At 49.2% G+C, this 19,379-nt stretch overlaps 1 protein-coding gene across 2 annotated transcripts in view; it reads right to left on the bottom strand.

Moving 5' to 3' along the window:
- ARHGAP10 (Rho GTPase activating protein 10) overlaps positions 1-17,679 on the bottom strand; it is a 2,208,119-nt gene extending 2,190,440 nt beyond the window's left edge. Inside the window, exon 1 of one of the 2 annotated variants that reach the window (XM_069631250.1) lies at positions 17,234-17,679. In XM_069631250.1, coding sequence (XP_069487351.1) covers positions 17,234-17,387 — 154 coding nt within the window. In that variant the 5' untranslated portion in view covers positions 17,388-17,679. The remainder of the gene's footprint in view (positions 1-17,233) is intronic. The other variant, XM_069631251.1, reaches the window with a different exon arrangement.
- Positions 17,680-19,379: the final 1,700 nt, after the last annotated feature.

Below are 19,379 nucleotides of genomic sequence, written 5' to 3'. Positions count from 1 at the left end.
GTATGCTGGCCCCCAAGGAGGGGTAGGGGGTGGGGGGGGGGAGTTTACAGTTCTATGAAATACTCCTAGAAAAATGCCAGTAAAAAGTATTTGGAAAAAAAAATATTTTGTGGAATTCGGCATAACCGTGAGTTTTGTGGTATATACCACATTGATACAGCCGAAAGAAAGGGGTGGGGTAGCCCTCCCGGATTTATGAAATTATTATAGGGCAGCTCAGCTATAGGTTTTGTTGGACCACCTTCAGGGTTCTATTGATAAGCAATGGGTTACCCTTAAGAATGGTTTGGGGGGGGGGGGCGTGGCCTGGAGCACCAACGATGAGGCAGCTCCATTAATGGCCTCCACATGGGTCCGCGGCTGTAACTGACTTTTTCCTGGCTCCTGCTATGCCCAACATGCATCTTTCTATGGGGATGCAGCGGAACCTCTCCCGCACCACCAGCCGCAACCTGGGAGCTTAACGCCCCCAGGTTCACTATAAACGTGGCAAAGACATTCTCCCCCGGCGGCGTGCGCCGAAACCAAGATGGCGGCCGCCTCTCCGAACCCACACTCTCGAGCCTCGAGATGCCCTCACCGGGGCGCTGCGCACCCTGGGGACTGGATTCTCCCCGGCACGCACTAGAAGTGCATCAACGGCGCCCGCTCCGCCCGCTCGCCAGCTCTGCCCCGCTTCGGTTGAGGATTGCCTGAGCTCCTGACTCGCCCTGCTACCACGGCCCCGAGAGGCACGGACGAAGCCCCTCGTCACCAACGGCTCCCTCACCTGCCCGGAGGGCGGCGACTCCTGGTCCCTTGCTGCACAGGGGCCCCTTGGACCGTGGCGGGAGGTCCCCGCTGCACCTGCCATCGCCGAAGACTGCAAGCCTGATCAGCGGGGCCTCTGACGGGGATCCATTCCTGCCGTGCTCCCTCCGGGAGGAAGGGCCCCCCCATCCACTTTGCACGGCCCCGGTTCTTGAGGGAGGGCCGCGCTCCACCCAGGTGAGCCCTTCTGCACCCGGCGCGGACCGGCGGCGGACCCTGCGTTCTCTTGCTTGGGGCGTTGGGGTCTCTCCCTCCTTCCTCTTGGCTCCGGGGCCCCCGGCCCATCTACTGGTCTTCCTGGGTGGCCTACTCTGCCTGGGGGCTCTCCAGGAGCAGCTTGCACTCCTCAGCTCCCTCTAAGTTCCGGTGGCCTGGACCCGACGGTGCTTCTTCCCTGGCTTCCTGGGGCGCCCCTGCCCATGCTGTAAACCCGCCTGCTGTGGTGGCCTCGGCCCCGTTGATGGCCTCCGTTCTCGAGGCAGCCCATCACGTCGGACTCCCGCTGAAGCCCACTGGAACTTCTGGCAGCCCCGTGGCCCCCGACCCCTGAGTGGGGGTCGCGCTCTGCGCCCGAGTGTGCCCAGGGGACCCTAATTGGGTCCCTCCCGCCAATCTCACTCCCGCCTTGGTGGGGACACTGGGTGGTCTCTGCCTCAGGGCCCTCTGGATCTCCAGGGGCCCCCCCTTCTAGCACGGGCCCCGGAGCCCCTTACTGTTGGCCTCCAGGGCGCAGAGTGATGCCCCCTTTGACTTCCTGGGGCGCCCCTGCCCACCTCCACTTTTCCTCATCCGGAGGGCCCCTGGTGTCGCAGTCTGCTCTCTGAATACTCTCCCTGCCTCACCGATTTGCCCCACTACGGTGCACCTTGCCCTCCCCGGAGCCATGTCGTCCAAAACACAGAGGCCCCCTAAATCTGCTGACATTTCAACCATGCTGCAGCCCTTGGAAAAAGGGAAGAAGATCGACCCCCCTAAGCTTACACCTCAAAAGGCGACCGACGACAAAGGGATGCTTGCAACTAAAGAGGACCTCCAGGCCTTTATGTCTGACATCAAGTCGGAGTTTAGGACCTGCATGACGGAACTCTCAGCCAAACTGGAGCAAGCAGAACAACGGGTCAGCAGCATTGAGCAAAGGGTCGGGGAAGTCGAGGACCTGACCACGGACCACACTAGCTCAATAACGGAGATGCAGCGCGCCGTCCAGCTGCTAACGGAGAGAACCGAAATTCTTGAGTATAAACAGGAAGACATGGAGAACCGTTCTCGCCGCAACAACCTGCGCATCCGAGGGGTGCCTTCTTCCGTTACCGACAAGGAGCTTCCTGAATATGTTAGTACCCTTTTTCAATCTCTCCTCCCGGATCTAGAGGAGGCCCAGCTTCTGTTAGACCGAACCCGTAGACTGTGCCCTCGCCGGGGGGTAGACACGGACCCCCCCGGATGTAATCACACGGGTCCATTTCTACACCACCAAGGAGGCTACTGCGGCGATAAGCCACTCAAAGGACGAGCTCTCTTTTCAAGGTGTCCCCCTACAGATTTTCCAGGACCTCTCCCCTCTGACCCTTCAGAAGCACAGAATGCTACGCCCGCTCTCGCTCTTCCTTAGAGAGCGGCAGATCTGCTACCGATGGATCTTTCCCACGGCACTGCAATTTTCGTATAAGGGCACCCAACGCACCATCAGCCACCTCGAGAACGCAGCGTCGATTCTCCGTCCAGATTCCCCTGGGACTTCAGACCCATCCCGCCCGGGCCATATGAGCCCGTCTCTGGGTACCTCCTCTCCGAAACCGAAACGGGCTCCCTGGTCAAGAGTGCAGAGGAGCCGCAAACCCAAATGATATGTGAAGATACCCGTATGGGGAATACAGCACTGGAACCCCCTATAACCCCCTGAAACTTGCCGCAGACCCCATGAGGTCCATACCCGCCTCCGAGGTGGATGCCATCACGTTACCCTTGGAGAGACCCCCGACCATGTTGGTTCTGCCGAGGACCGACACTACAAATCGGCTCCCTCAGCTGCAGCCTGGTCCTCCCGTTGGAGGCCACTGTTGGTAGTTCATGTCTCCCGTTGGAGACTTTCTTTAAAAACTTTCAGCCATTGGAAACCTTAATCCTGCATGTCCCTCACGGCTATAGCCAACTCGACTCGCACCACTCCCTCCCCCCCTCAATAAGCGGACTCGGGGCTTCAGCCCCCGCACCTAACTTTGAAGCTTACCACTCTAAACGTCAAAGGCTTGAACTCTCCCCCGAAGAGGATATCCATCCTACACATGCTGCATAATGAGGGAACCTCTATCGCATTCCTGCAAGAAACGCACCTACTCCCGACTGACTTTTCTCGCTTACGAAGCAGACTCTACCCCCTACAATTCCTGGCCTCCGGAGGTACCAAGAAAGGAAGCACTGCGATCTTATTTGCAAGGACCCTGAAACCTCAGATTCTAGACTCGAGGGCCGCTTCATAGCGGTCAAATGCTCTGTCCTTGGTCAACTCTACACCCTTGTCTCAGCTTACGCCCCGAATGAGCACCAAGAGGGCTTCTACCAGCACCTAGAGGATTCCCTCCTTCCATTCGTCGAAGGGCAGGTGATCATTGGAGGCGACTTCAACGGGGTCCCGGACCCACTCAGGGATAGGTCTCACCCCTCGCCAGCTAGAGACCTGAAGCTGGCCACAGCTCTGCTCCACTTATTCCGTGCGCTGAACGTTGTTGACTCCTGGAGAGTGCTATCTCCAGAAGAGAAAGACTTCACCTTATATTCATATGTTCATCGTACCTTCTCCAGGATCGATTTGCTGCTGGTTTCCCCCCAGATTCTATCCTTCACAAATAATGTTATGATTGGCTCCCGAATCCTCTCAGACCATGCCCCGGTTTCGCTCGCCTTGCGGGCTCACGATCCGGATCCACCTCCCTGCCGCCAGTGGAGCCTGTACGACCCCATCTTGGGAGATATGGCTATAAGGGACACGATTGCTACAACGATTAAAAACTTTTTCGCTGAAAACCCCAACGAAGACACCTCCCCGGCCAATACCTGGGATGCTATGAAGGCAGTACTTAGAGGGGAGTTGATTGCCTAAGGCGCCGCTTACCACAAACAAAAGAAGGCAGCACGGACTATCCTAGAAACTGAGGTTCGCGAGGCAGAGGCCACTCATAAACGCAAAGGCTGGTCCCCGAAATCCTACAGGGCCCTACGGATAGCACGGCAGAAGCTCGAGGCGCATTATGCTGACGCTACAGCCAATCTGTTGACCAGAACCAAGCAATGGTACTACGTCCACAGCAACAAAGCTAACAAATTACTGGTCAGTAAACTGGCCAAGGAGAAGAGCAGGAATTTCATCCCAGGCCTGCGTGATGCGCAAGGGAGGACCCATCACTCAGAAGACGGGAAATTACGGTTGGCGACAGCCCACCTGTTGGAGATAATGACCGCGACCCCGCGAGACCCAGATGTACAGCGCGCCTACATTCAGGAGGCCTCGCTTCCGCCCCTCAAACCGGAGGCGAGAGTGGAACTGGAGTCCCCGATTACCATCGAGGAAGTGGAGGAAGCCATCAAAAGCCTAAAGCCGAGGGCTCCTGGCCCCGACGGGTTCTCCACACGCTTCTATAAACTCTTCCGCCCTCAACTGGTGGCCCCCATGACTTTGCCTCTTCAACTCGTTTGCGGTCTCTGGCACCGTCACCCCATCGACGCAGGAATCTATCACTGTTTTAATTCTCAAACCTGGAAAAGACCCCCTTGAAAATAGCTCTTATAGACCAATCTCCTTGTTGAACTTGGACGCTAACATCTACTCCAAAGTCCTGGCCAACCGCCTTGCCCCAATCCTCCAGAGCATTATAGATCCAGACCAGACGGGGGTTCATCCTCCACAGATCAACGAAGGACAACATCCGCAGGGCTCTAGACCAGTCACTGCTCAGGGTTCCCAGCAACTAGCCGATCGCCCTGGACGCAACTAAAGCCTTCGATAAAATAGACTGGCCTTACCTCTCTTTTGCCTGAACAGCCTTTGGCTTTGGACCAACGTTCATGCGGATGGCCCTGGCGAACTACCAGACCCCGAGGACCCGACAGAGTCAACGGCCGCATATCGGATCCGATCTCCCTCACATGCGGCACGCGACAGGGATGTCCGCTATCTCCCTTGCTCTTCGCGTTGGCCATGGAGCCGTTGGCCCAGCGAGTTCGCCAGAACCCCTTCATTTCTGGCCCAAAGATCAGCGCCACCCAACACAAGATTGCCCTCTACGCGGACGATGTGCTGCTGACCATCACGAACATCAAAAACTCCATAAATGCGGCCCTGGCGGAGATCCAGACTTTTGGGAACGTCTCGGGTTTCGCTATAAACTTCCACAAGTCAGTTGCCCTCGGCGTGGGACTAACCCCAGGCGAGAGAGAAGCCTTGCAGAACCTTAGCCCACTCCAATGGAGTACTCAGGCGATCTGGGTGTCCAGATCCCTGCTGATCCTGCGAAGATCTACCAGCCCAACTTCCCCCCACTCTTTGTGGCACTGGAGAAGGACCTAGCCCGTTGGCAGACACAGGAAATCTCGCTTTTGGGGTGCATTTCAGCAAGCAAAATGAACCTCCTCCCCCGATTCCTCTACTTATGCGCTGCCCTCCCAACCACAATCCCCCTTCCCCCTCTGCAGCGGCTCCAGAGGAAAATCGTTGTCTTTATATGGAAAGTCAAGAAAGCCGGATTCCCCGGAGAACAATGATGTCCAGTACGAAACTGGGAGGGTTGGGAGTCCCGGACCTCCGGAAATATCACACTGCAGCACAACTGGCCCAATTTCAAGCTTGGGATCTTGCCTCCAATCACCAGAAATGGGTGGAAATTGAACAATCTCGCCTTCCTCTTCCCCTTCGCTTCCTCCCGTTCATTCCCACCACTCTTAGACGCAACTGTCCAAGGATACTGACTGCCACCAAGCAGACCTTGAAAGCATGGGAGTGGGCCCGCAGGCGTGGAGGCATCCCTGGATCCCTTAGCGCAGCCTCCCCGATTTTTCTTAACCCCGCCTTCACCCCGGGTGCCCGCCCGCAAAACTTCATGCTCCTCTCACCTTTGAACGATGCAAAACGATTTTCCAGCTTACAGAGACGGATAGATTCTCCTATGCCCAACTGAGGCACTGGTGCACTCACCCCCAAACTCGAACCGCTGCAACCAGACCCCTGCCCCCCCCCCCCACCCCCCTAGAGATTATGATTAAGGACCTGCCGGCCCAGGGTAAAATCTCGGCCCTATACAAACTCTTGCAGGATGACCCCCCTCCTCTTCAGGCCCTCCTATATGGCCCAATGGAAATCGGACCTGGGTCGAGCGATCGAAGACCACACATGGATAGACGTTTGGATGAGAACACGTACGACGTCCCGGTGCATTACCAATCGGGAATGTGCCCATAAGCTCTTGTTGCGCTGGTACTACCCCCCCCCCCCTTACGCCTCCATCATTTCCAGCGGGCCCTGGATCCCCAATGCTGGCGCCAGTGTGGCTCTATAGGTTCCTACTTCCACATGTGGTGGACTTGCCCCAGAGTGCAGGAATTCTGGACTCAATGCCTGGCCATTATCCGAGAGATTACCCAGGTGGCGATCCCCCTAACGCCTGAACAGGTTCTCTTGGGGATCCCACTTCCGGACTGGTATCTGAGAACAGGGAGAAGAGCGGCACTGATCTCCCAACTTTTACTGGCTGCCAAAATTACAGTGGCTCGCACCTGGAAATCTGCAGAAGGCCCCCTGATAATCCTCTGGTGGCTTAAATTATGGGATATTTTAATAGCCGAAAAAGTCACGGCAGCCAAAGCGGGTCTGCTCCACCGATTCACTGACATGTGGGCCCCAGTTTTGGACTACGACCAGAATTACCCGGCCTTGACTTTTAAACCACGTTTGATCGCCCGGGCCCTCTCCCCGTCGGAAGGGGGCTCCCATCTTGCTCAGGCCGAATGAGACTTCCCCTGCCGCTGACGCGGGATCCTGAGGGGGGAGCAGGGGGGGGGGGATTCCAATCTATTTTGTTTGACTTGCCTGTGAGACTTACATGCTATTAATGTCCTGTTTCCTCTGTGCTGTGTTTATAACAAATAAAAAATTTTTTTTAAAAGAATGGTTTGAGGGCCCCAGTCAGGCTAGGGGAATGGTTGTGGGTCCTGGGGCATTGCCTTCCACAGTCCCTGCTATTTTGTGGGGATTATGTCGGAAAACTGCACTGCCACAAAGTATAACGACTTGGCCTTCCCCCTTCAGTTGTCTTTGGGCTCCCTCGATTCGACATAAGATCCATGAACCGCTCCATTTTCAATCATGTTATGAGAGAGGCTTGATATGAGTGGGCCTGCTATGGAGGGTGTGGGGGGGCTCCTTTATCTCAAACCTTTTTTAGATGAGATACTGGGCGAGGACCAATTGTCAAATTTTATGTACTTCCAGCTAAAGGGAGTTCTCACAGATCATTCTTGGAATAACCTCTTAGGTCATTCTCCGACAGTCTTTGAACAAGTGCTGGACGCTCAAGTGGATTCTAGGTGGTTGATACCAAAGATTTATTCAGCTTTGTTTTAAGCCGGCGGAGATCACCCACAGAGGGCCATAAACACTGGGCACGCAACATTCCTGGCCATACATGTGTCGACCACTATAGTCAACTTCAATAGCCATTAAATATAAGTTGCATTGATACAGGTTATTGCAGTGATGGCAGTTCTCGCCGGAAAGGCTCTCCAAGAGGTTTCCAGGCGCTAGCCCTTTGAGTTGGCGGGGGTGTGGCAGTGTTGGCACTTATTGGCTTATACTAAAACAACCCATCTAGTGGGCAATCTATTTTTGGCCGCCAAAGCATGTACCACGATATATTGGAAGCGGCCGCACCCTCCCCACGCATAAGGAATGGTTGCTGGAAGGCACACAATATTTATGACACAGAGAGCCTTACAGCGACTTTATCTGACATACATAATGGAAGGGAAATGGAATAGCTCCCGTTTTTGTCATATTATGAACGTCTGACGCCGTTATCCCCAGCAAGCGTCCTCCCAAGGCGAGATTTCGTATTCGTAAAATCGTATTGTTTTATGTGACCATGTGCTTCCTGTGTACGGCCCTGGTTTATTAGACTGCCTACAAATGTGCATGTAACAAATATACGTTTCGAGAAATCCATGACTTTATATAAAAGCAATAGAGCATTCAAAAGGTATCGATATGGTACATAACGGTTATGTTTCTGTTTGACACAAGAGGTGCAATGACTGAGGTATAGGTGCACCTTGAACAAGTTTGTAGATCTAATAATTGGATGATGCTTCTCTCCTTTATTATCTGAGCATTGGTCTAGTATTTTCTGTTTACCTGCTGAATAAAAAAAAAGTGAATTTTTTTTAAAATGTTCAAGATGGAGGAGGCCTGTGTGATACCGCTATGTGATGTATCCTCCCTTCCATCCTTCCCACATAACCAACTACGCATAGAACTACTTCATTCACAGAACTGAGACACTGCTTAGCGCAGCAAAGAGCCACTGATTTTTAGGCAACTTTTTGTTGCGTGGACAGGCATGACAATCTATTGTATTCACAGTCTATGTGACACATACTGTAATGGTAATTGCAAATGTACTAAATGATGGAAATCCTTTTGGGCAAAGGTAACAGTCTATTTGTGTTGGCGAGAGTAACAAATCCAAATACTTTGTATTGCAATGGGCTTCTATCACCCCCATTAAAATGTTTTGGTGGCATCTTAGACCAACAACTACTCCTGGTAGTCTTGTCAGGTCTCAACTGGATTCTTTTTGCCCATTTCATTAAGGCACACATACTGTACTCGGTTTTTGGATAGAAATATGGAAGAGCATACGTGAGATTCTTGATGCTTGAACACCCCTCCTTAGGAAATATCCTCCGTGATGGTACATTGAAGACAATGATAGGAAACATCCTTCTGCAAGGGCACCCAGTAACAGAACGATAGCAATTCCAAGTGCTCGTCTTTTCTTGGATACACACTGGTTGGTGAAAGGGAGACTGCAGCCCTAGCGCTTTTCTTTTTCTGGTTTAGTGTTCAGGGTGCTTTCATATTGCAACATATTCTCATTTGATTCAATCAGTTTGGTAAGGTTAATTGCACTGTAATGGTTCTGGAATTGTACACATATTGCGACTGTCAATGCTCAGACCTGCTGCACAGCACCTTCGACCTAGCGACTACCCTTCACGATCTAGAGCAACAAATATAGGGGCTTATTCATGGAATTTGTGCGCCGAACAACTTGGATTTGTGCGCCATTCTGCCCGCAAATCACCATTTGTTAAACAGGGATTTGCGGGCAGAATGGCACACAAATTCCATCAATCAGCCCCATAATGCGAACATTTTAAAAAAAGACGCAAATGAATACTGGCTGGATTCTCCCTGTGGCAAGTTGCACCACTTCCTCAAATACCAGACTTAATTAGTTGAGCTCATTTTCATCAGTGGCATAACGTGAATGAATGATGTCATTCAAGCCACGCCACATTTTCAACCATACAACAAACCCACTCTAGTTCAAAATGATTAGAACAGTAAAAAACATAGGCATTTGGCTATGTTATACCTGGCTAGATCTTGTCACTTAAATCAGTATATAATCATTTCATACAATATTTAAATTAAATAACACAATACAAAAATATATTTAATAAAGCTGTAATATAAAGTGCTGTGTCTTTGTCCTAGCACATTTACTCAAGTCAATCGAGTGCTCTATTCCTCGAATAACTAAAGCGCACAGGTTCTATACAATATTCACTGAAACTTGATTGCATTATAAACACACCCTCATACAATTATGAAGTGTACAAATTGACCACATGGTCCGACATGCTTCATTTTGCACAATTATAGGATAAATCATCAGAACATAAGGGGTACAAAACATTGACTCTTATTTCTGATAAGATTCCTTAGCCAAGTTTGGATAGGCGTGCCCTGATCATACCAGCAGTAACCACATTAACCTATGAGTGAATCCAACAACCATTTGTAATGAGGAAACTATTCTATGTAAGGGTGTAGAAGGAGGAGACCGACATACACAGGTGGTATAGTGGTTGCTATAGACTTGTATCTGCAATGAAAATAAAAAAAAGAGAAAACTTAACCCGCCTTATATTTATGAGGGTTTTCCCTGCCTCAACTAAAATGCCAATGAAACTGTCAGTAAGTCTCATCAACTAAAGAGTCCACTGTCTTGTGTCAAAATGCCCCCATCTCTGTCCCTTACACTGGTAACTAAACTAAATATTTGTACCAAAGTTCATGGTCCAGGAGAATGACTGCCTCCTCCTGGACTGGGTGGCACAGTTCTGTCAGAAGGATCGCCAGCTGGGGGAATGGCTCCCTTCCCCGGATTACAGCACTATATAAACAAAAAGAATGCAGAAGTTTCAAGACTTTATATCCTAGGGGGAATGGCTCCCTTCCCCTGTGTTCCTGCTTGGATCCTTGTGGGATGGTTTGCCAGGAGAATGACTCCCTTTCCCTGGCCTTTCTTAGCAAACAAAGGCCCAATTGTAATGAGGGTCCGTGACCTTGGTTTCTCTTCTTTCTCCAGCTGTACTTGGTATACTCTCCTGCCAAGTACTATAACAAGGAAAGGGGTGTGGAACTTTTTCCTGTGGGTGCAGGTCCCAGACCTGTACTTCTTTATGGCTTGCTTTTGGCAGACCTGTCTCACACTCCTGCCAGGTAATACCACGAAGAAAACAACGTTCACTGTGCTCTCTTTCACTATTTACTTTGAGAGTGGTTTGCGACCAACCACTGTGTCGACGAAGCTGAATGCTGATGCACTATTTCCCACTCTAACTGGGATTCTCGCACCTAGACCCCATCCAAACTCAATTCCTCTACTGACATCTCCTTCTTGGGAGCCCTTCACCGGATCCAAGGGGCAGCGGGTCTTCATTTGCGCTGCTCTTCTCTGCTTTTGGTGATCCAGTGCGGCTCTGCAGCAGGGTCTTGTTGGCGGCTATGGTGTAGTTCTCTGGACGCCTGGTCAACCCGCTCCGGGACACAATGCCATCTTTCCAGCTCCAACGCTTCTTCGCAGTGACTCCACGCCACCGGGGCAAAGGTTCCCCCTTCCAGCCTCCTGGCTCAGGGAGCGGGTTGCTTGTGGCTTCCTTGACGTTCAGACATTGAAATTCCCGGGCTGGACTGCCTCTTGCTCTTCTCATGGCGTCTTTAATGTATTTTTATATTGGCTAGTTGGCATGAATTACTAAGTCCGATTTCAGAGTCTTTGGCCTTTCAATTGTTATTCCTCTGTGCCTCTGCCTTGTCCCAGTACTTCTATTATTACTCTCCCTTGGGTAAACCATGTTCTTCCTCGTCTCAGTAGAAGTCAAGTCTCTGGTCCTACAAATACACAGGAGTTGGACTGGAACAGGGCTGGGGCCTACAAGGTGGGGAGGTGCATAGGGTGGTGGGCGAGAGTTAGAATACCACGTCTCCCTTGAATGTTCGTCCTGGTCCCTAGAGGAGAAGTCTCTCCCCATGAGATCCACCCACAGGGATACTATCAGGTAGCAGCCTCGCCTCCCTGGCCTCACAGGAAGGGGCTCCCCCTGTGGGAGAAGTGACGACATCCAATAAGTCATCACATCATGTATTTTCACATCCAATACAGTCACTTTTTCTGTTTCATAGAGCCAAATTCCTTATTTGTAGCTGGATGGTGGTACTGTATCCGTTCCTATATCCATCATCACAGTAAACACTTCTTGTTTCATGCGTAAATTTGCAGACAGCCAATATACTCATAATCAGTCATTAATCTGTAACTGATACCAAAACAATGTGCGTGTTCTCATAATAAATTAAGCACACTTACATTATCTTCTCTACAATTGAGAAGCCCTTGCGTCTGTAATGAGGCTAGAAAAGAGACCAGAATACAGTTACCATAGCCTCTCTCGTGTGATCCTCCCTGCTACGCACTCATAGTCCCTACCAAATGGAATCAATGTTATGGAACTTACATGGAAAGGTCATGCTTCATGGCTACCAGCGACTCATCTTAACCTTACCTTGATGTCGATCACTTTTGTGGGATAACAAAGTGGCCTGTTGCTGGTAATTCTTGTAAAATATGTAAACGCTAACGTCACTAGCTGCTCTCGCTCACATGTTCCGTCAACTCCAGAACTCCATTCAGCTTTATCTGCCTAATACTTATTAATTTTTTGCGTGTTACCTCTGGGTCTTGCTTACAGGACGCCAGCCTTATTTAATAATCTACGCTGGATATTATTTCTGCCGCGCTTCCTCAACCGGCTCCTATGTGATGATGTACCAATGAGAGGTCTTTTCCTCCAACATGGGCACTCCCTTGCGAAACAATAGATTATGTCGCAATCTCAGCTGGGCACCACAATACATGAATCTACTCATCACCAACTACTAACCATGGTAACGTCCCATTACAGTTTGAATGTGTTGCTTGCAACACCGTTTTACCTCACTACCGTAGTACATCGCTTGATACAGTTCAACATAATCTTTTACCACCCTTCAAACCTCTCGTATCGCTTTTTGTCCCAAAAAAATGTATTCCTGCCCTTTTCCCAGCAACCTTTCTTTATCTGTGGCAATGTCTTTGCATTTCATCTATTGTCCAGTGCAAAGCACCAACATTTTGTTTTAAGGCCACAAAGTGATTCACCAAAAGGTGCTGTGAGGGTTTTATTTTACAGCTTTTATGTTCTGTAATCCTAGTCTTGATTTTTCTCTCCATTTTTCCAATATACAAGTTGCAGTTGGTAAAAACCTGTTGTCCCCACAGGGTGTGGAGGCCCATATCGCTTCTCAGCGTTCAGTTACAGCACTTGCATCTCCCACACAGAGCATGGCCCTCAATTTTATTCATTCCCCATAGTTCCGGGACACTCCTTTCCCCATATAGCGGGATTCGGAAATTGTTTTTCTTTAAGATTCTATGTCAAGACGGAGGCGAGCATTAAGCTTTCTCTTCTCTTTAATTCACTCTCCAGCAGTTTCAACAAATACCTCATATTTCGTGAAAATATATATAAAACTTTTTTTTTTCAATAAAAACTTCAAGTCCCATCATTCTCTGTAGTTCTAGTCTCTAGTCTCTGTGCCTTAGCCCTTCCTGTTCCTGTGTTCCTCCTCTTCTTGTCCTGCTCTCCAGATAATAACACATTATTGTAGAGCTCCGTGAATTTGTTTATATAATGTGCATGTGAAATTGTGTGTTAACGTATTTATAAGAAGACATTGTCATTGGAGTGTTGGTGAGACGTGACATAGCGCGGCACGCAGCGTGACGATTTATATTTTAGCTTAGGAGATTCGGCGGCCCCGTGTCGCATTACCGACACAGTAGGGGCCTGTCGATCTCCCCAAGAAAGCCTGCAGCGCTCTGTAGCGCGATCGCAGGCTAGCGGCCCCCGCCCTTGGGGGGTCGGAGCGAGGACCCGGAAGCTCGTGCCCTAGGAGAGGGGGAGTTCCCTCCTCCTAGCAAGCACACGGGAGCCTATCAGCGCGCGAGCGCTCAGCTCCTGAGGGCCCCCACCCTTGGGGAGGAGGAGAAAGTTACACGACGCGGTGAGATTCCGGAATTTTGAAGGGATTTTCACCGTGTTTCTTGTTCAGAGCACTAATAAGCTCGGGAAAGTAATAAAATAACATTGCAAGATAGCTGAAAAGCATATTCTTGCTCATATAAAACATAAGCCCATATCTGAAGCACCCTGCACAGCAGGAAAAAAGGGCAGACAGGTGCAGCCTCAGAGTGGAGCAGTGGACGTGCACCTACACCTGGAAAGGTATTGGGAAGGCACCTGAACAGCACAGTAATGTCTAACTTTGAGTGGAGTGATGAGGAGCAGGAGGCTACCTACCCAGAGGATTTAGCCTACAGCTTTAAAGAAGTGCTGAAAGACTCACTCACAGAGGCAGTAGCACAGGGTGTGAGACCCCTGCAAGACAGGCTACATACCATAGAAATATACCTGAGTACTCAAGGTAAATGCACCAGAGACAGCACGTCCACCAGGGTCGCTGCAAAGGACCCCAAGGGGTGTACCAAGGCCCGGAAGAGCAAGGAGTCTTCTGACCCCCCGGGCCAAACTGAGGGGGCAAATACTGAGGCCCCGGAGGCTGGAGACGCTTTTAGTAAGCTAAGAGAAGCGTTCATAAAGAAAACACAGGTGCCGAGCCTCGAGACCCCCTACCCAGGGGATGATAATATGGGCAACATGGAGGGAGGTTTCCCCGAAGAGGAAATCCCAGAATCCCCTACCTCCTCGCAAGAAGAGGCAGACAACGATGGGGACGAGAGCAGCCAACCTCCGCCCAGGAAGAGGCTCAGAAAGCTCAACAATTTGGAGGAGGAGGAGACCTCCGATATGTTTAACCCCGAGGAGATCAGGAACCCAACGTCATCAGAATGGGTACCGTCGCCAAGGGTGGCGAAATATATGACAGAGATTGCGCAAGGCCTTAGAAAAAGTAGTGAGGCAAAGGATGAGGGCAGAGTGCCCGAAACCAGAGCTACCGGGGAAAGTAGCAGAGGCTCCAGAGCTTGATCCGAAAATGTTGTCATTTGTATCAAAGGCGAATAAAGATCCAAGAAAAGGCATTGACCGCTCTTGGAAAAGCTGTCAAGAGAAGCTTCTTGACCTAGCGGGTCCATTAGCGAAGATCATGGATCTGGCCGAACGTGCGAAGAACACGGGTGAAGAAGTGGACCCAGGAGTTCTGGCAAACTGGGCCCAGAGAGCAGTATGTCTGCTAGGAAATGCGAACTGCGCAATTTCTTCTGAACGCAGGAAAGGGCTTCTGCTAAAAATCGATCAGAAGTTAGGAGACCTGTCATCCTATGAAGCAGGCAAAGCTGCACAAGGCCTTCTATTCGGGGACACCTTCGGAAAAGAAATGGGGAGGTTTGTTGGAACATACACTTCCCTAGAAAAGGCCCAAGCATCCATGAAAAAGATTTTCCCGACACAAATTTTTGGAGGGACCTATTAAAGACAAGGAGGCGAGCATTAAATTCCCGACCCAGATACACAGAAAACGGGAAGAGTATTGTAATGAAGGACATATGAATTGTGAATAACCATGATGACCGTTTTCTCCTCAAAATAGGGTGTGTATTCCCAGACCTAACATATCTCTATTGTTTATTTTGACGCTAGGAGATGACCAAAAGAACGGATGATTCCTTTCAAAGAAGTGAGATGGTTCCGATCAGATTGCAAGTTTCGAGGCAAGAGAAATTCTGCTGAAAGCAGGAAGAGTGAAGCTGTTGTGCCCGTTGGCAAGTTAATGTTACAGAGGATTTCAGTTAAGCAGTCAAAGAAGAAGAGGAACACAGGAACAGGAAGGGCTAAGGCACAGAGACTAGAGACTAGAACTACAGAGAATGATGGGACTTGAAGTTTTTATTGAGAAAAAAAAAAGTTTTATATATATTTTCACGAAATATGAGGTATTTGTTGAAACTGCTGGAGAGTGAATTAAAGAGAAGAGAAAGCTTAATGCTCGCCTCCGTCTTGACATAGAATCAAGAGCTCCCTGCGCTATTAGCAGGGGGAATCTTCATTCCTAGTCAAAGCACACACTGTTGGATGTCTCATCTTGTCATTAGCCTGGAATACTTTCTAGTTTCTCATAACGACTATTTTTATGGCATTGGATAGGCACGAAAATTTGCTCACAAAAACAAGTTTCTCAGATTGGTGTTGCTTTTCCTGGCCATATTCCAAAATGGCTTCTCTTGTTATTATTCACATCTCTTTTGAGTTAATTATTAACTTCACATTTGGGTTACCCAGAATGTATCAACTTATTCTTCAAAACATTTGCTACCTCAATATAAGCTTCCTTTGTGGAACTATTGCATCTTATTCTCAAAGATTGGCCAAACTGCAAGTAATCTCCGATACGTTTCAGATGGAAGCTGGTATACTGCAACAGAGAATTCTTATCTGTCAATTTATGGTGATTAATGCAACATTTTCATTCATTTGTATGTCGAGGAGGAACGGAACCTGCGTTTCCATCGCCTCCATTTCTCTCTGCCATACAAATGCCCCAGCATTTGCACCGGGTCCCATTTTCATTCCGACACTAATGCTGTGGATCCCCATGGACAGACAACAACCTGAGGTCCCCCACAGCCTTAGAATACGTGGAGATCCCAAAAAAAAAAAAAGCACAACAAAACAAACTTCCCACATCATATTATCTTTAAATCCTAATAGGTCACTAGACAGTTCAATTATAATTTGTATCACAGCATGAATCGTGTATTAATATGTATGTGTATTATTGTAGAACAGTATAAAACATACTGTGACAACCAACTATTACACGGACTCAAGCTCATATAAATTCCACTATAAATCATTCGTCACAATTACAACTTTAAATATTACCACACCCTCTCAATCATTCCTAAAACCTAGCAAAATCACCACATACATAATCACAAAATGCAAAAACAGTTGTTGTGCAAACAATGCAATAAAGTGCAAAGAATACCAAAATATGTAAACAATGTTAGAGATAACGGACAACAGAAAGTGTTAATGCTTGAAAAACCGCACACCGATGCAAAACTGTCTAGATCTGTACAATTCTCATCAACTACGGTAGTATTTTACTTCAAAACATACACGTGTGAAGTGAAGGATTACTATAGCAGCTGGCACATAGTTGCCAAGCACACCTGGCATGGCATCCCGTGCAACGAAACTAACTTGACAGCTTCTCCAACACTTCATGACTTGTGTCCTTACCACGCTTTCTGCACTGCGCACGTGGGTATGCGGACTTAACACAATGCAGTTCCCCAGAAACAGAACTACAAATCAATCACCCAGAACAGTTACCAAGGTCTAACTGGCAAGCGTGCCCTCGCTCGCTACATCTCCCTTGCAATGATATAGCTACAGAGAAATAGAAACGTATTCTTAAATAAACAATGCAAATAAGTGTAAAAAAAACGATTTCTGATTTGGACTAACTGAAAACTTTCAAAACTGCGGGTGTGTACTCGCCACAAAAGCTGAAGTGATATCGTGCACAAATAACTCAAATACTAAGAAAGATAAATTGGCTTTGCTCTATTTTAACCTCTGATCCTGTGCAGCATGTTCAAGGCATGCTAAATTCTAAATGCAATGTATCCAATTTCATTAAAACAAGCAAATATCCTATCCCATGCACATAACGTGAAATTATTTCACGAAAAATGGTCGATATCTCAAACCATAAACATTGCACAATATAGCGCCTATATTAGAAACAGTCATTGTAAGCAGTTTTGCGCTGCGTACGGTACAGTTCGGAGGCACTTACTTTTGGTTGCAGTGATCAAGTTCTTGCCGTCCTTCATCAGATCCTTAATAAACTTGTTCGTTTTTTCCAGCTCCACTTCGTGAGCTCGTATTCTTTCCCTTAGCCAGGGGCTGTCCAGGTAGCAGTCGCTGAATTCCAGGGGTTGCAACCCCATGATTAAAACCCTTCAAAATCTCCGAATGCTTCAAAAGTGGCAGAGCAGCTTGAACCGTCCCTTCTCCTCGAACTAGTCAGCAAGCGCGACTGCTCACACGTTGTGCATTAAAAAGATTTCAAAATCCATGAAACCCGCGGTGAAGATACGGTAACAACACAGGCGCTGGAGGACGATAAGAACAGGGTGCCCCCTCCCAGCCTAGTGCCCGTGGAGACCGGCAACAGACACGGCCACAATCCCCGTGGCAGCCTGAAACTCTGCAGATCCCATCAGCCTTCTCAGGGACATTCCTTGAGCCCTCCCCTGCTCCTCCTCTGTCCACCTCAAGCAGGACGTCCCCTCCCCACCTCTTTTTCCAGCACTTCCCACCGGACGTTGCCCCGCCTTTCACACAAACAGCAGCGTAACTCTTTCTCTGCCTACTCCTACCCGGCAGTCAAGCAGTTCATCAGACCCTGCCAACGACTTGTCCCGCCCAGTCATACGGCCCCTCCTACTCAGCCGCGCTCCCCCCTTCCCTGCCATAATGCGCCTCCCACCTACTTACACTCTCCCTGCCCCTCCTTCCGTGCCACACTGCCTCTCCTCGTCTCCCACGCCTCGCTTACTGTTGTTCCAAGAGAAATACCCTGGCTCTTTCCCTGACATCACCACACGCCGCGCCGCTCTACGACTCTTCTTGCTACACCCTGAGGTGACTGCTGGAGGCCTACGTGCCCATCTTTTCCTCCCATCCCGCCTCTTTTTCCCAAAGAGCTCCGCCAATAAAGCGCCCGTCTTTTCCTCCCATCCCGCCTCTTTTTCCCAAAGAGCTCACGCCAATAAAGCACGACGAGAGACCATGTCCGAGAATGCTTTTTATGACCTATTTTATACATATAGAATGGGCAGCAGCACAAAATAATTATGCAATGCATACAAATTACAGTGAGGCAGTAAATTATGGTGCAAATTATGGTATGGAAAATCATTGGCCGTAGGCTTTATTATTTATAACAAATATGCAATAAAAATCCAAATGTGTGCCTTAGGCCACCTCGTGTCAAGGGGGGAGATATGCACCGTCCATACATGCCAACATTCTGAAGCACCTGGGAGGGAGTTTTCCTCAGAAAAATCGGGATGAGTTTATTTTGACAGGAATGTATTGGGGTTAGAACTATTTTATGCTGGAGAAAGTGAACTATGGCAATATTTTTTTGGTGAAAAATCTGGATTCTCCCGCCTAAATCGGGAGGGTTTGCAATTATGCCCTTCTCGCCAGCGTTGAGCCATGATTCGATTTTTCAAGTCCCGGGTCCATGCGAGTGGGACCTGTTACAATTCTGGTTGGCGCCATATGATTTGGGTTGAGGGCAGCCTCCACCCTGACCTGTTCCGCCACACCTGAGTGGATCTGCAGCCGCTCTGGTGCCCCCAAAAAAACCTACTAGCTGTATCCTCTTTCTGTTAAAGCATTGAGGATACCTGCTGAAAATAACTCCATACCATTTATAGATAAATGTATTCCATCGTTGTGAAATAATTCAGTGTTACCTATTGTTATCCCCCCATGCATGATAAAATGTGAACCCTTGGGGCATCATTACAAGTGTGGCGGTCCGGAAATAAGGGTGCCGGTCGCAACATACCAGAACCCTTTCTGGACAGCCACACTACAACTCTGCGGGCGGGGGCCGTTGCGCCCGATAGATGTGACCTGCCAGGCGTAACGGCACCCGCCCGCAGAGTCATGGAAGCACCGTTAGCGACGGTGCTGGTGCTTCCGTATCCCCATTCCCATGCAGTCCTATGGGACTCTATGGGAAGGGGGATTTACACTTTCTGCCGCCTGATATTCCGGGCGACTGGGACTTGTAATGTCCCGGTGGCACCGGAATCTCAGGCGGCTGAAACAATGTTACGAGTCCGGCAGCAACCTGCCAGTAAGCCCGGCAGGTTACCGCCAGACTTGTAATGAGGCCCATGGACTTGCAAAACCTTGATACT

Source organism: Ambystoma mexicanum, chromosome 6q (genome assembly GCF_040938575.1).
Source record: "Ambystoma mexicanum isolate Mex_15411 chromosome 6q, UKY_AmexF1_1, whole genome shotgun sequence".
NCBI lineage: Eukaryota > Metazoa > Chordata > Amphibia > Caudata > Ambystomatidae > Ambystoma > Ambystoma mexicanum.
This window is presented reverse-complemented; position numbering and strand designations above follow the sequence as displayed.